The following is a 17809-nucleotide window of genomic DNA, read 5'->3' as shown; positions in this document are numbered from 1 at the left end:
TAGTATTACATGCCCTTCTATTTCGTCACCTGTCTTTTCAGCTTCCATAAAAAATCATCAGTTCTATCAAAAGCTAAGCTGATTGTTAAAGCATAGCGTAAGGCAGAATGTCAGAATCTAGACTACCTGAGCTCCCAGTGCTGTAAAGAGAGTACATTGTGGGGGCGCCTGGGTGGCTCAGTTGTTAAGCGTCTGCCTTCGGCTCAGGTCATGATCCCGGAGTCCTGGAATCGAGCCCTGCATCGGGCTCCCTGCTTGTCGGGAAGCCTGCTTCTCCCTCTCCCACTCCCCCTGCTTGTGTTCCTGCCCTTGCTATCTCTCTCTCTCTCTCTGTCAAATAAATAAATAAAATCTTAAAAAAAAAAAGTGAGAGTGCATTGTGACTCGCTGCTGCTTAATACTTATTAGTATTAGAGAGCTAGAATTAGAGAAATAATATTTATGGAGGATTGCTTGAGATATATTCACCTTTAAGTACTCTTACAGTCTACCCTAGGATAAGGTGAGACCATTAAGAACCATGTACTTGGGCTGAATAATTTTTACTCCTCAAAGAAGTACTTTCACCAAATCAAACTTGGACATTGCTATTTGGCTACCTTGAGGAATACTATGAAAGTAAAATCCTCGTTGGAAAACGAACTTCTTAAGCCCTACGTACTAAGCCATAAGGAATAACCTAGCCACCTTGGACATTTTTAGTGGAGAGATTTCTCACTCCTCTAAACCTCTCAAACTCAAAGAGTTAGTTAGTTTGTCCTCTTTTCTTTTTCTCTGCATAGTGTCAGAGAAAGAAAGGTCCATGGGGGTCTGGCTGTCTGCCCTGCTGCCTTCCAGAATTCTGTATTTTTCTCCCAGTTTCTAGTTTGCTACCTCTCCCAAGCAGGCAAGTTAATGAGTTTCAAGATTAAAGGTATAGAGTTTCACTCTGAGCTTTAACCCAGAAATAAATTCAGTATTGTGTAATGGATATTATAGCAACAATATGTACTATGGCACAAAGGATGGAGACTGTTAACTTAAAGCTGAATATTTGTTTAAAAACAAGTAGGAGTTTGCCAAATAAAGTGTAAAAGGGTCTTATAGGCAGAATTGAGAGCCCAGAAGAATGACCCAGTGGGTGTGCTGCATATAGCTAAATCGAAGAGTGTAAGGTAGAAAGGAATAGGAACTAAGCCTGAAGACATAACAAAGAGACAAATCATGAATAGCCTTTTAAACTGCACAAAAGAGTTCAGACCTTATTCTGTAGATGATAAGGAGCCATTGAAACAGGGATGCTACTGGATTAGGCTTCTCTTTCAGAAGATTAGGTCTAGAGAATCAGGAAGAGCTTTTAGGCAGAAATCCCTGGGAAAGAGTCTAGATTTATTGAATATGAACTTTCAGGGATTGGTCTCAGGATTCTGTGTTTAGAAACTGCTTTAGTGAGTCTGAATTTAGGCTCTGCTGTTTTAGCAGCTATATAAGTGAATTTTGCATAAATATCATGGATTATATCCCAGGAGTTTATAGACTAATGAGATTGTCATATACATAAATAAGAAATCAAGTACAAAAGCTTTATAGATAAAATACCAAGAAAATTCCAGTGAAGTGGCATTTCCATACGACTTGCATGTAAGTGTAGACCAAGCCAGAAGGCAGGAAAAGATGGGATATATTCAGAGGATGTATAGAGTATGTCATTATGTAGCTTAAAAGAAGACATTTGGTACATATTTTTCAGCTTCACTCAGTTTAAAGGTTTTCATTAGTCAATATCTTTGATCAAAATCGGAAAACGATTAACTCTGTTATGACTCATGGAGTTTCTCAAAGAACAAAAAGATATGCCTTTCCCCCCTGCTTTTGTTTTTAACAGGATATTTGTCAAATGCAAAAGATATCTACAGAAGCATTTTAGGCTCCTATTTGGATGACATTTGGAGACAGCTGGAGATTGTACAGTTTATTAGGGAAAAAAAGCCTGAAACCAACTACAAGATACAAGAACTGCAATGTCAGATACTAAATTGGATGCAAAGTGAGCAACAGATTAAGGTAAATGCTGGAATAAAGCAGATAACGGTAATCAGCTTAAAGAAGAATTGTATGTAAGAAATTTTTGCATTTAACTCAGAAATTATGAAATAGTCTAGACTCTTTGGTCCCTTGGTGGTTTTCTCCTTAAGTAAGTTAACAAAACAGAATCAGACACAGAGAAAGGATGATTTGCATCATTGTTCATGTATCTTGAATTTAAAAATACTTTAATTTTTATTATACTCAGTTTTCTATGGATTAGCTCTCCAAATTTCAAAACTGTTGTCTGGTACATCTAAGTTCATGAACATATACCAAATAACAGAACTACAATAATTTATTTTTAATATTAAGCCAGAATCTCATCTTATATGATTCTATAAAAAAAAAAAAGCATTTAGCTTATGCTTTGGATTATATTGGAAATTTTTGTCCACCCTACCTCAAGCGTATGAAGGTTACATTGATAAAGACTTAAGAGGAAATACTTTCTTAAATGTTTTCAAACCAGAAAACTTTTCAAGTGCTTTACGCTAAATCTGGATATAAATTTGGCCTTTTTCTTCTTTTTTTCTTTGTCCCTCCTATGTCTTTATCTCCAACTCTGTGGTTACTTAGATAACTTGCTTGTCATTAAAATAAAGTAAAATAATCAGTAAGAAATTTAAGAATTGGAATTTATTTGTTGTCCTCTCCCCCCCACCACCAAAAAAAGCTATAATGATAACTAGGAAAGTATAGCAACAAATCATTGGTTTTTTTTCCAATCAATTCAAACTTGTCTGGGTTGAATTTACGCTAACAATGCAGGTAGAGACAATTTATGTATACAGTCACCCATATGGGAGTACACGGATGCTAAGAGTGCCCCACTTCAGAATATTTTCCTCATTGATATTTGATCTTACCAGAATTTATTCCTTTGTGTTTAAGCACTGACATCTTTTACAGCACAAATATTTACTTGGTAATCTTTTTGCCAATAGTTTCATGTAACCAATCAAGCTTGTTATTTTGTCACAGTAGTAAAACTATGAAAAAGAATAATTATTCAGAGATATATGAAATTCTTATTTTTGATCAGGTGCTGATTATAGTAAGAATGGACTCAGATGGTGAAAAACATTCACTCATTAAAATCCTTAACAAAATGGAAGGTAGGGAGTTTTAAATTATGCTTCATTTGATAACAGATGTTTGGAACATATAAAAATGTAGTGATCTAAGTTTTTAAATTAAGATATAATAATAAAATTCATTCTTTAAAAGTATATAACTCAGTGGAATCTGACCAGTTTTTAAATAAATCTGGACTTTAAGTGTGCAATATAAATATCCTATAATGTACTTATATGTACATTATATGTACTTTTGTGTATATTATTATTATCAGTTGACACGTTTTATTGATTGACTACTAGTTGCTAAATGATTCTGTATACTTACAACAACTCTATAAATCAGTTTTACAAATAAAGAAACTAAAGTTCATAAAGGTGTTGTAACATGCTGCACCTCACAGGTGATAAGTGAGGGACTCAGGATTTGAACCAAGGTCTGTCTTGTTCTAGTGTCATTCTTCAACTCTTCTACCAACTATTGCCCCCTCTGCCAACCCTTTCCACCCTGTGCCATGGAACCCCTTGCTTATATGTAAACTATTTTCCTTTTTTTATCTCCTTGTCTTAAGTGAACCCAGCTTTTCGCAGATGATTCCCCTTCCCCTGTATCCCTTTCATATAGAAGCTGATAATTCTCTCCCTCTTATATATGATATATATATCATAGGATTGAAAGGGCCATTTCTTGCTTTCCATTATCCTTTCCAAAATATTATTATTTCTCTATCCTCTGAGGCTAGGCCATATTGCTACACCATTCGCTACGACTCCATATTGCCATCATCTAGTAGCCACTCAAACATTCCCCATCATCCATGGACAGTTGTGCACCTGGTTCATGGTATTCTTTTCACTCCTAGTCCTGCCATTATCCTAGGTGTCTTTAATGTGAATGGCTCATTCAATACCCTGACCTTATAGTTTCATTGGCCTCCACAGGAGAAATGATATTCACTCCTTGGCTATGCCATTAACCTTGTAATAATGCAGAGCTGTGCTACTTCTGAACTTTAAACTCTGACACACTGCTCTCTGTCCACAGCTATCTTACCTCTTCCATGATGTTCAGCAACTTAGAGATCTGTAATCAATCAACTCCTTTTTTGTTTCACATTTTTCTCTTTCCAGGCTTGGTGATGTGCCCATGACTTTAATCAGTCTTGTCCTTCTATTGTACCTTCCATTTAAATCTCAGCTCTGAATCCATCAAGACGTTTAACCTCTCTGTTCCTATACCTGAGCTCCTGAGCATTATTAGAGAAAATCAGGTAGTTTAGTACCACTACAAACTTAACTTTCTGACCTTGTATGGGCTCTCAATACCTCTTGTTTTTTTTTTAATGTTTTATTTATTTATTCATGAAAGTCAGAGAGAGAGAGAGAGGCAGAGGCAGAGGGAGAAGCAGGCTCCCCGCCTAGCAGGGAGCCCAATGCGGGACTCGATCCCAGAACCCCGGGACCATGACCTGAGCCGAAGGCAGACGCTCAACCATCTGAGCCACCCAGGCGCCCTGGCTCTCAATACCTCTTAACAACCTTTCATCTTACAACCTTACCATCTACAAACTTACCTTCATTTCTTTTATTCTTTTATCTTTTCCTCCTTTCTTTATAAGGGAGGTGAACCTCCTCCCTTCGAAAAACAATTTCTCACTTCTGCTTTAGATCCCATCTCTTCCCGCATCAGTGTGTTCCCATCAGTTATTTCCTCGCCCAACCTTCCTCTCCAGTGACTCTCCCTTAATCTTTAAGCACTCCAGTATTAAAAATAAAATACCATCCTCAACCTATGTCACCCTTTTTGTTTACTATTTCTCTTCCCTCCATAAATTGCATCTTTGGCCATCTCCAAATATATCTTTGCTGTAACCCTACCAAACTGTTTATCATGCTATTTCTCATCTCCATGCCTTTACACCTCCTGTTTCTGCTACGTAGTGCTCTTCTCCCTTCTTTAGCAGCTAACTCCTACACATCCTTTAAAAATTAGTTAAAACAGGACCGCTTCGGACCTCCACCAGAGTTTCCTCTGGCTTCGCATTTGTTCAGGAAGCCTTGATTTAAATGCTTTCCCTAGGGCGCCTGGGTGGCTCAGTTGGTTAAGCAACTGCCTTTGGCTCAGGTCATGGTCCCGGAGTCCTGGGATTGAGTCACACATTGGGCTCCCAGCTCAGCGGGGAGCCTGCTTCTCCCTCTGACCCTCTCCCCTCTCATGCTGTTTCTCTCTCTCAAATAAATAAATAAATAAATCTTTAAAAAAATGAATGAATGAATAAATAAATAAATAAATAAATGCTTTCCCTTGTGCTCTTAGTGTATTATATGCATACTTCTAAGGCCCTACTTACCATCCTAGGCTATAACAACTGAGATTCTATTGTCTGTTTTCCTCACTAGCATGTCACTTTCTGGAGGGTAAGGACCATGCCCTAATTTGTATTACCAGCATCCACAAAAATGCCTGGAATATAGAAGGAACTTTATGTAAATGAATTGAATAACTGAATAATGAATGCCTCTCTGTATACCTAGTAGACTGAGACTAGTGAAAAAGATTGAACTGAACTATATACAAATATTACAAACGTCTGCTTATCAGTGCACTTGGCAAAATTAACTATTAAATTATAGCAATGTGAGAATGGAAGACTTTTTGCAGTCGAACTTTATAAGGTGCTATTTCTAGACATTATCATGTGTCTAGAGTCCAGATTTGCCAGCCTGGATCTTATTATTTCATCCAGTTTTCCGGGCCTGGGAAGATGAGGTTTTATCCACCAAATTCACAAGATTTTACTAGTACCAAAATGTTAAAGTAGTAGTTAACAATTGTGAGGCTGTACTTGCCACACCTGTCTGGAATCAGGGTAACTGAAAACTTTTTTTTTTTTAATTAGGAAAGTGCTGAGCAATGTAGCATTAAGAAACAAAGGGATTTGGGTAACTGAGGTAATACTTTTGTGAAGAGGCTGAGGAAATATGCCTGCCCCACAGAGAAGAATACTTAGACCTACTTAATGGGGCATCTTTTCCTTTGATGTGCTTAAGACACATGGACAAATTATTATTGTATATATTACTTCTTATATAGGCTTCATGCTGAACATTCTATTTCTTTTGGCTTTGGGGATTATATCATCACTACTCTGCTATTTTATTTCAACAAGGTTGAAACTGACACAAAAATATTTGACTCTCTAAGCTGAAAAAAAATGTGTTTCCTATCTTTTAACAAGCAGCTATCCTCTGTGTCTAGGAGTGAGGCCTTTTTTTTCTGTCTAGGGTTAGAAAGTAGAAATGTGGTTTCATCTTCTCTGCTTGCAAGATCCTAGTAATGCATTTAGCAAGTAATCTGCTTTGAGATTACAGCTAAAACAAATCAGCTAAAGAGATTAGGTTTTAAATAGTATGAGCTTGGGGTACCTGACTGGTTCAGTCGGTGGACCATGCGACTCTTGATCTGAGCATTGTGAGTTTGAACCCCACGTTGGGTGTAGAGATTGCTTAAAAATAAAATCTTTTAAAATAATAATAATAATATGACTTTATAAATTTATATACAAAAGAGAAATACTACTCATCCTCTTCTTATTGCTACCAAAACTATTGTCATACAAGCCAAGTAAACATTAAATTATTAAGCATTACTCTGTCATTATCACATCATGCCTTTGTCAACTTTACAACTGACAAACATACACCAATCGAGAGTAAAATTTATTTTAACTAGAATCAGTTATTCTTAAACCAATGATGTCTACCAAAAATAAACTATATGTGTGGCTCCAGAATTTTTTGAAATCTATTTTGTTAAAAAATCGGTAACATAAGAAACTTAAATTACAATTAAGAAGCAGAAGTGACTCTAAGGAGCAGATGGCACCCAGTAGGTCTTCTACTTCTTATACAGCCAGTAGAAGGGAAAAAACAACATCAAAATGTAGTCACTTGCTATTTAGTTATGTACTTAAATTTTTGACTAGAGAAAAAAGGTAAAATCAACCATGATTTTTAGCAAAGTAAAATTAAATGCACAGAATTGATGAGTGTTTAATTTGGCTACTTTAAAATTAAGATTTTGATACATTTTATTATTTTACATAATAAATTCAGAATTTCCATGCTTATACATATAAAACATATACACACAACAGAAATATTGCCCATGCTTCAAACTTTCGGACACCCACAGACAGAAAAATAATCCAGCAAATTGTATTTTAAGCAGTTTCCTTGTTCAAGGTCTTCAGTTCATTTTTTATGATAGTGAAATATATGAACACCTAAAAATTATATATGAACAAAACACTGAAAAACACTTTTTGTATTACTCTTTTTTTTTTCCCAACAGGTTTAACATTGACTGTCTTACATTCAAACAGAAGGAAAGATTTTGTGGAATCTGAAGGTGTTTTAAATGGGTAAAAATGTATTTCTTCACCTATGGGGAATAAGCATACCAGTTCCACAGGAAAAGCACAATTTCTCCTGGAATTTAACTTTTTAAAAGGTTTAATAAAACCTGAAATGAATCAATGTATCTCTCCTCTTCCTGAAAAGTGTTTTACATTAGAATACTTGAACTCAGGTCATTGCCTTGTGTATTATCTATTATTGTTGTCCAGAATTTTAGTTCAGTCTTGCTTTAATATCCCCAACTTATCATTATCAGTGTTACTTTTAGGACAGGAAGTACCCATTTAGATTTACCCTTGTTTATACCAGTTTTGGGTTTTTTTTGCTCAGCATTGTTTCTTATATCTTCTTTCTTTCCTTCTTCCTGAAGTACATTCTTTAGAAATTCCTTTGGTGCGAGCATGCTAATAATAAAATTTAGTGTTGACTTGTCTAAAAATGTTTTTATTTTGCCTTATTTTATGTAGAAATTTTTATTTCTAATATTGGGATCCAGATAATAAAAAGAGAAGTTGTAAATCAAATAGAAGCCCATAAAAGCATTTAACTTATGTCCATTATCTATCTAGATTGCTCTAAATAGAAAGCAGCAGTAGAGAATTCTCATTACAATAAGTGCTATTATATGAAATTTGAAGATAGGAAAGATAAACTTATGATATTTAAGTATCCGTTTTTTGTTGTTGCTAAATCACCTATGAAGCTCATTGAGAAAAAGAAAAATCATTTCACAGTTGTCAGATAATATTCTCTTATGTAGATCCTCAAAGATGAAACCTCACATGTGTAAGAAAATGAATTCTCACAGTGACTTGTCTGTTATTGATAGGACTCAGTTAATAAAATTAGGGTCCCTTGCATTTGAGAATGTGAAGTAGTCCACAGTTTTTTAGATCCTGTTTTTTTAAAAAATACATGACCATAGGGGCACCTGGCTGGCTCAGTTGGAAGAGCACACAACTCTTGATCTCGGGGTTGTGAGTTTGAGCCCCACATTGGATGTAGAGATGACTTAAAAATAAAATCTTAAAAGGGGCACCTGGGTGGCTCAGTCGGTTAAACGTCTGCCTTTGGCTCAGGTCATGATCCCAGGGTCCTGGGATCAAGCCCCATGTCATCATCGTCATCATCGTCATCATTGTCATCATCATCATCATCCTCATCCCTCATCATAGGGCTCCCTGCTCAGTGGGGAGCCTGCTTCTCCCTCTGCCCCTTTCCCTTTTGGGCTGGCTCTCTCTCTAGAATAAATAAATAAAATCTTTTAAAAAAATCTTTAAAATTTTTAAAAAAATGGATGACCATCAAAAAGAAAGATAAAAAGGAATTAGCACAATTGGAGAACAAATCAACAGAAAATACATGAGTGCCTTTCCAAGATAAGTAGGCACAGACTAGAGAAGAATAAAATAGCCAAAGACAGTCATCTTTTGGCCTCCCAAGTAAATAATGACACAAATATAATTCTATTTTCTTGGCTTTATTTTGTCTTCAGTACAAGTTCCTGTGTAGTTGTACATAATCAATATATTGGATCAGATTTCCCCTGGAGTAACTTCTCATTTGTGGTGGAATACAATTTTATAGAAAACTCTTGTTGGACTAAACACTGCGAGAAATTGAATATTCCTCACAAGGTCTTCAAAGTGATTCTTCCAGACACAGTTTTAAAGAGTAAGGATATAAACTAAATCCTTTTGTTGTAGTAGAATGGAAATTGTTTTCTGCTTCTGATCTGTGGAAAGAGAATGAGCAATGGCATTAGAGGACTTGAGTTCAAACTCTAACCTCAGCACTCCATGTGACCTTGGGCCAGTTCTTTACCCCTTACCTCTCATTCCTCGTTTGTAAAGTAAGGTTTACTGGTTATATTTGTCTTCATCCCTTTACCTTCTAAATTTTACTTATAATAGCACAATCTATTACAATTATATCGAATCTTCACCTGATACTTCTATGCAGTAGTATTTTTTATTGAATTTTAGGGGAAAATGCTGTCGTAGTATGTTGACTGATTCAGAAAACTTAATGTGCCAAAAAAAATTATACATAAACACTTCGAAAAGAGTTTAAAACCACTTTGTATATCATTCAGTTTCTTTGTATTTCTCAGCAACACTTCACATGACTCAGGTTGTGAATTCTCACATCCATTAAATTAAAAAGCCTGTACACTTTTAGTCCCAGTGCATCCCTTTCAATACTTGCCTTAAGTTATTTTCTGTCCACCTCAAGTGTGAGTGGGAAGTTTTGAATTCTGAGATATTCCAATTCAATTCTAAAAATACAGTCACCATAATGATTACTTTGGAATCTTTGATATGTGAAATTAAATGTTAAATTGATTAAATAAGGGCCCCCCAAAAGATAAAAGATAAATATCCCAGTTTATATGTAGAGGCTCCTTCCATTCTCTCAAAGATGAACTTAATTGGGGACGCCTGGGTGGCTCAGTTGGTTAAGCAACTGCCTTCGGCTCAGGTCATGATCCCAGGGTCCTGGGATCAAGTCCTGCATTGGGCTCCCTGCTTCTCCCTCTGCCTGCCACTCCTCCTGCTTATGCTCTCTCTCTCTCTCTGACAAATAAATAAAATCTTAAAAAAAAAAAAAAAAAGATGAACTTAATTGATTCAACCAATTCCTTATTTGGAGCATTTACAATGCTTCAATTTTCCACTATTGTAATATAAGATTTATAGTAGCTTATATGTCTTATTTATTTTTGTATACTTGTTCTAAGAAGTAAAATGAGTTGCTGCGTCAAAGGTATACATACATTTATATATTGCGAAATATCCTTCCAGAAATGCTATCTCAATTCATATTTGTGCAGAAAGTAAAGAGAATCTTTTCCCCAATATCTTTACTGTAAGTAGGTATTATTATTCTTTTAAATCTTTGACAGAATTATAGGCATAAAATATTTTATAGTTATATTATAGTTAATTAATTACAGATAATGTCTTAGATTATCCATATCTTTTCAGATGTGAATTGATCTTGTATAGCCATTCTTTTGTAAATTGCCTATTAATGTTCTCTGTCCATTTATCTATTGATGTATTTATTATTTTCCTATTAACGTATCATAGTAGTTTTAGTAAATTCTGTTAATGCTGTTTTATTTTTAGGTAGTAGGATAACATATGGTTTTTATTTTATTCTTCAGACCTTTCTTTATTCTGATTTCTGATTTTTTACAATGACTATGTTTTATTTTTATATTACTCCTTGAACATACACTTGCTATTCTCATGTTTAGTAAAAAAGAGAAAGAGCTGAAGGATAAGAAAAAAGAGAAATATTTATAAACTTTCTCTTATTTAGGAAGCACCTTGCTGGATAGTTTTGGTGGATTTCTTTTGGAAATTCAGGTTCCATATGTGTTTTTTGCATCTGAAGGACTTCTTAATACTCCAGAAATACTTCGGTTGCTAGAATCCAAGTAAGTTATTGATTTCATAACTTTAGCAAAGGTATATATATCCTAAATGGCTGAACATTGTGCTATATACGTGGCATATTTCTCTCTGATTGAAGCATGCACTTATATCACATAGAAATAGTTTTCCAGAGAGTTTATGTCAAGTTACACTTCTCTCCCTATAGTATACCACCATAATTACTGAATATTATCTTTTTTGGCAATATATATCAATCATGTGAAGAAAAAATATTTCATTATTGTCTAAATTTATATCTTAATTTCGTTTCTCTTGTTACCAGCAAATATGAACACTATCTGTCTTTTTTTTCCTGCGAATTTTATAGTCCTATCTTTGGGTCATTGATAATATTGAGAATGAGTATTCTTAATTAAAGGGCTTTAAATATTGCATGGGAAATAGGACTACGAAGCTTTAAGTGAAATACCTAAGGCAATGCACATCTCGACTACTTTGTCATATATACTGAATAAATCATAATTTCATTCCTCAAATTTATAAAGTAGAATAAATTGATGTATGAAAGAAAAAGCACAGTAGTTCAAATAATTTAATATGCAAGAGGACAATACAGCTTTTCTTAAGGAATTTTTCTTAGCATTTCATTATGTCACCCCAAAATATGGTATTTTACAGGTACAATATCACACTAGTGGAGAGATGCTGCAGTGAGTCGTTGAAACTCTTTGGATGTACAGAGTGTTACGTGGTGGTGACAGTTGATGAACACACTGCCATAATTTTGCAGGTAAAATTATATAGTAAAGAATATAAATTAAATATAGTACAGGGGCGCCTGGGTGGCTCAGTCGTTAAGCATCTGCCTTCGGCTCAGGTCATGATCCCAGGGTCCTGGGATCGAGCCCCACATCGGGCTCCCTGCTCGGCGGGAAGCCTGCTTCTCCCTCTCCCGCTCCCCCTGCTTGTGTTCCCTCTCTCGCTGTCTCTCTCTCTGACAAATAAATAAATAAATAAAAATCTTTTAAATAAATAAATATAGTACAATATATATAACCATGTAATTTATTATTAGCTTTACTATAGAGAGCTTAACTATAACCCATTAGTGTTTTCTTCCAAAACTTTGCAAATAGATAACAAGTATTAAAATCATCACTGTGGAAAATGACTTTTACCAAGCTTCTTTAATGCCTTATAATTTTTAACATACTTTAAGAAGACAAAGCAAGTATGGAATCTTTAATGTTAATATTGACCTATTTTAAAATATATTTATAGAATAATTACAGTGTTGAAAACCTTAAAAATCAAATCTTAGTCACTATGTTTCTTAAAAGGTGGTAGTATTTTAATCCATGATTAGTAATACGGGATTTCCTCTGAGGTAAGTGGGGATTGCCTGTAAGTAAGCCAGTTAAAAAAACAAGAAAAAAAGATTCTCTCAAAAAAAATCCCTGTAGTTGAAATTTAAGATGTACAAATTTTTGACTGAATCTCCCTGATAAGTTTGCTTGATTGGAGTACAAATTACAAAGAAATTAATTCACTAGGGTGGAAGTGGGGAGCAGAAACTAAGTTTGAATGGTATAGAATATAAATTAATGGTAAATATAGTAAGGTAGAAGTCTGATTGTGAGCAAATGTTAACAGTATAAGAATTATATAATGGAAACACAAAGCTCTGTTAGAGGGTTTCTTAAGAGTTACCATGTCTTACATATTTAAAGCTTTTTAAAAAGATTTTATTTATTTATTTGAGAGAGAGAGCATGCATGAACGAGACAGCACAAGCAGGGGGAGCAGCAGAGGGAGAGGGAGAAGCAGATGCCCAGCTGAGCAGGGAGCCTGATGTGGGGCCCTATCCCAGGACCCTGGGATCATGACCTGAGCCAAAGGCAGATGCTTAACTGACTGAGCCACCTAGGTGCCCCTAAAGTTTTTTTAAAAAACAATTATTTAGGGAGAAATACCATTTGGGAGACTTTTAAATTTAATTCATAGTTACATAACTTATTGTTAGAGTAAGACACTTCCTGAATCATTCACTCTATCAAAAATTAACTGTAGACCCAAGTTGGGCTCCATGTAAGCCTGCTTAAGATTCTCTAAGATTCTTTCCCTCTCCCTCTGTCCCAGCCAACCCCACTTGTGTGTGCTCTCTCTCTAAAATAAAATAAAATAAAATAAAATAGAACATAATAAAATAGAATGTAACTTTGAAAAAAAAATAATTGCATTAAAGGAAAAAGATTCTAGACTATTAGAGAGCAATTCCTGGAAGTCCATTGATGGCTTCTTTATCATCTTCCTTAAATAAGCATTCAGTGCAGATTATCCCATGAGTTTTTAAACATATTTTATATTGCCCTTATGAGTAGGCAAATCCCTGTCTATAAAGGACTTTGCCCAAATAGGGGCATTCTATAGGCTGCTTTCTTCATATCTAGGACTTTGGGAGATTCATGAGCCTTCCTTGCTGAAGCTATCATTTGCTGGTTGATATCTACTGTAGCTTTTCCCCTATTACTTCCAGTGTGATTTTAATTTTTCCACAAAACGGAAGCCCATACCCGTGACTCTTCTCAAGTTATTACATAGATATATATTTTTTAAGATTTTATTTATTTATTTGAGAGAGAGAGAATGAGAAAGAGAGCACATGAGAGGGGGGAGGGTCAGAGGGAGAAGCAGACCCCCCGCCGAGCAGGGAGCCCGATGCGGGAGTCGATCCAGGGACTCCAGGATCATGACCTGAGCCGAAGGCAGTCGCTTAACCGACTGAGCCACCCAGGCGCCCTAATAAAACTGCATTGCATTTATTCATATCAGAACTCCAAGGGGTGCCTGGGTGGTTCAGTCGGTTAAGCGACTGCCTTCGGCTCAGGTCATGATCCTGGAGTCCCTGGATCGACTCCCGCATCGGGCTCCCTGCTCGGCGGGGGGTCTGCTTCTCCCTCTGACCCTCCCCCCTCTCATGTGCTCTCTTTCTCATTCTCTCTCTCTCAAATAAATAAATAAAATCTTAAAAAAAAATAAAATAGATTATTAAAATATGGTAATAATAATTTCATAACAACTATTCAACCTAGTGAATCTTTTTATTGTTTTTCTGCTAGGACCTAGAAGAATTGAATTGTGAGAAGGCATCAGACAATATCATTATGAGACTGATGGCATTATCACTCCAGTACAGCTGTTGTTGGATAATCTTATATACAAAAAAAACATTAAACTCAGAGTAAGTAAACATTTCTTCATCCAAAGTTACGTTTATATTCCTTAAGTTATTTGGTCCTCTTCTTTGAATAAAAGTAGCTATGCAAATTTTCTACTTGTTCATCTAGTTTGCTTTGAGTGGGGATCTTCGAGGTGGAGGCATGCTGATAGGAAAACAAATCAGAATTTTGGAGATGATATATTTCCACTGGGCATTCTGTGCAAATCATCCTCCTCTAGTTCACTAAGAGTCGCTGCTTTAAGTGTTTCACTTTTGATTACTTTTTAGTTATGGACTTGTCTGTCAAAAGATGCCATTCTTAGGGGAGCCTGGGTGGCTCAGTCGTTAAGCGTCTGCCTTCGGCTCGGGTCATGATCCCAGGTTCCTGGGATTGAGCCCCGCATCGGGCTCCCTGCTCAGCGGGAAGCCTGCTTCTCCCTCTCCCATCCCGCTGCTTGTGTTCCCTCTCTCGCTGTGTCTCTCTCTGTCAAATAAATAAAATCTTTAAAAAAAAAGATGCCATTCTTAAATCACTTCTCTCTAAAAGCTTATTAAATTTACCAACTAAATAGCACCTTGCTATTCTTTCATTGACGTGCTTAACTTAAAAAATACAAAAAATCCATGCCAAGATACTGGCTCAAATTATCATCATATGTCCCTTCTTTCCTTCATCTTAAAATTTTACGAACCCACAGCTTCCACCTCCTTTTTTTAATTCTCTGCAGTCTGGCTTTTCTCCTACATCTGTACTAATCTGTCTCTCAGGATCACTTCCACCTTCAAAAGTATTTTTATCTTTCTCTGCTCTAAAGTATTGAAGACTGTTGTCAGTGCTTTCTTACTTGAAGGTCTTCAGTCCCATGACACTTCACAGTTTTGATCTTCTCTCTAACTACTCTTTCTCTCTCTTTACCTCTTCTTCTTCCTTGTCCCAGTCTCCAGATACATTTGAATTCTTTTCTTTCTTCTATTCAATCCATTAGAAACCTTACTCACTGCCATAGCTTCAATCAGCATCTTTCTGCCTATAATGATTATATCTGCAGCTGGAGTCGCTTTTTGAAATTCCTGACATGTATCTCTAATTTTCTATTAAATATTTCCACCCTGATATTTTATAGGCTCTCAAACTTAACATGTTCCAGGGTGAATTCATTGTATTCTCTATCCCCTCCAAAGCAGTATCTCCTCTTTTCTGCCCTTTGACTATTTATGACCATTGCCTTTCTTTTAGTCACCGAAATTAGAAAATATATCTTATGGATGTAACCACTAGTCTCTTTTTTATCTATCCCCTATCTCCATTTATATTACCAACATCTTAGATCAGATCTTATGTGGACTGTTAACTACCGTTTTCCCACCTCATGGCTCTCCATGTTACTCTCCATAATCTGTCATACCTTCGATTAATATTCCAAAAACCAGGCTCTTACTGTTTCACTCTGATAAAAAGCCCACTGACTTCCCTATTATCTATTGAATACATACATACTATTCACCCTAATATTCAAAGTCTTTAGAATATAATCCTCACCTATATTTTCAGGCTTAATTTTCACTGTTTTTCATTTCAGTCAGAAGGATTGCTCATTGGTTCACAAACATGGTCCTTACTTTGCCACTTCTACTTCTGCTGATACATTTCTCTCTTTCTACAATATTCTCTATTTCCTCCAACTATTTGATCTGGTGAAATCGTGCCTATTTTTCAAAACCTATATCCAAACATCACTTTTTCTATTCTATCTTTCCTTAATACCCCCATCTCATGCACACAAATAGTTAATTGTGACCTCTCCATCCTTTGAACTCCTTAGCTCTCTATCTTTTCCTCATCTTTGATATTTACCACATTTTGCCATGTATTATCATTTGGAGTACTTGCCCCATGGCACTGCACATTGTTTCATATGATAGATGCTTGGTAAATATTCCTTGATTGAATGAATGAATCTTTCCTACTAAATTTCAAACTAGTCTCCTTTTTTTTTTTAATCTCTACAGTATCACATAACACATACCAAATCACTCATAGTAAAAGTTCTTAAAATATTATTTAGTCTGGGGTGCCTTGGGTGGCTCAGTTGGTTAAGTGTCTTCCTTTAGCTCACCACCCTGAGGTCCTGGGATCGAGCCCTGTGTCAGGCTTCCTTCCTAGCATGGAATTTGCTTCTCCCTCTCCCTCTGCCCCTCCTCCTGCTCGTGCTCTCTCTCACTCTCTCAAATAAATAAAATTTTAAAAAATATATTATTTAGTTATTAGAGAAGGTATAGAGATCTTTCCTTATTTGACATTGCATATGTGATTTTTTTCTTTACTGACTTTCCAGTTTGATTACATTTTTGTTTACCTACTGTACCAAGCTCTTTGTATACAATTATTATTATGTGGGGTAAGTATAAGTTAAAATTTAAGAGTCCAAACACCTTGGTTCTTATTTCTTTTTCTATTAACAGTAACCTCCAGCAAGTCATTTAACCTTTTTTTCCCTTTCTACCAAAATTGAAAAATAAAAATAATAATTTAGGTATAAAATCTTCATTTTTGATATAGTAAAGGCTGTATAGCATTTTAAGCTTGGAACTTGCTTGTAAAGCATTTAAGCTTTATCAAGATCTTGGAAGTATCCTATACATAAAACTGTTTTGGAAAAAAATTTTAAGTTGTTTTTAGATTGCTATTTACCTATGTTCCAGAGGTGTAATTGAAGTACAGCAAAAAAGAGGGGATTCACACTTATTTTTACCCAGATTTTCATTAAAAAAAAAAAACCAATTATGTAATAGTCCGAGATAGTTTTATGTTCAGGATATGAAGAGTTATTTATTCACAATAAGATATTATTATAAAATGTAGTTATTTTCAGACTTCTAGGTATCTCAGTTCTATACTTTTAGATGTATAAAACATTTAAGAAGTCTCTTAATCAACTGACCAAATGAGGAAAATTCAACATAGAAAATAAAATTGCTTGAATTACCTTAGTTCCTGTTTAAGAAAATGTGTTAGGAGTCCCAAGACTACCCCCAGGTTTGATGATTTGATAAGAGGAGTCACTGGACTCGGCATATACTTGTACTCATGATTATGATTTATTATAGTAAATGGTTACCAAGCAAAATCAGCAAAGGGAAAAAGTGCATGGAACAAAATCCAGAGGAATCTAGAAGGAAGCTTCCAGGAATCTTCTCCTAGTAGAATCACACAGAATGTGCTTAATTTCCACAGGGAAGAGTTGTGACAACACTTGTTAAAATGTTGTGTACGAGGGAAGCTCACTAGAGACTCAATGCCCAGGGCTTTCAGTAAGGATTGGCTGTGTAGGCACCCTCTGCCTAGCACATATCAAAATTCTAGACTCCCAAGAAGAAAAGCAGGTGTTAAGCAGAAACCACAATGTTTATACAAGCAGTGTAGGCAGAGTAAGCCACTCTTGTTAGCCACTCTTACGGAAAAAGCTTGCCTGAGAAAAAAACTAGCAAGGGAAAGGAGAGCCAAGAAATTAAGGAGCCCTTGTCTCAATGACATGGTTTGAGTCCCTGGATCCAATAATGTCCTCTCCTGGATTTCTTAGTAATATGAGCCAATAAATTTCCTTTTTGCTGCTTAGGGTACT

At 35.6% G+C, this 17809-nt stretch overlaps 1 protein-coding gene across 1 annotated transcript in view; it reads left to right on the top strand.

The window, feature by feature from the left end:
* Positions 1-17809, top strand: part of SHOC1 (shortage in chiasmata 1) — an 89774-nt gene that overhangs the window by 57604 nt on the left and 14361 nt on the right. Inside the window, exons 17-23 of the mRNA XM_044920401.1 lie at positions 1865-2043; positions 3110-3182; positions 7498-7567; positions 9058-9236; positions 10890-11007; positions 11645-11756; positions 14086-14207. Of these exons, the coding sequence (XP_044776336.1) occupies positions 1865-2043; positions 3110-3182; positions 7498-7567; positions 9058-9236; positions 10890-11007; positions 11645-11756; positions 14086-14207 (853 nt within the window). The remainder of the gene's footprint in view (positions 1-1864; positions 2044-3109; positions 3183-7497; positions 7568-9057; positions 9237-10889; positions 11008-11644; positions 11757-14085; positions 14208-17809) is intronic.

The sequence above is a fragment of the Neomonachus schauinslandi genome, chromosome 13, assembly GCF_002201575.2.
Source record: "Neomonachus schauinslandi chromosome 13, ASM220157v2, whole genome shotgun sequence".
NCBI classification, from domain to species: Eukaryota; Metazoa; Chordata; class Mammalia; order Carnivora; family Phocidae; genus Neomonachus; species Neomonachus schauinslandi.
Note: the sequence above shows the minus strand (reverse complement) of the source record. Positions and strands in the feature narration are given on the sequence as shown.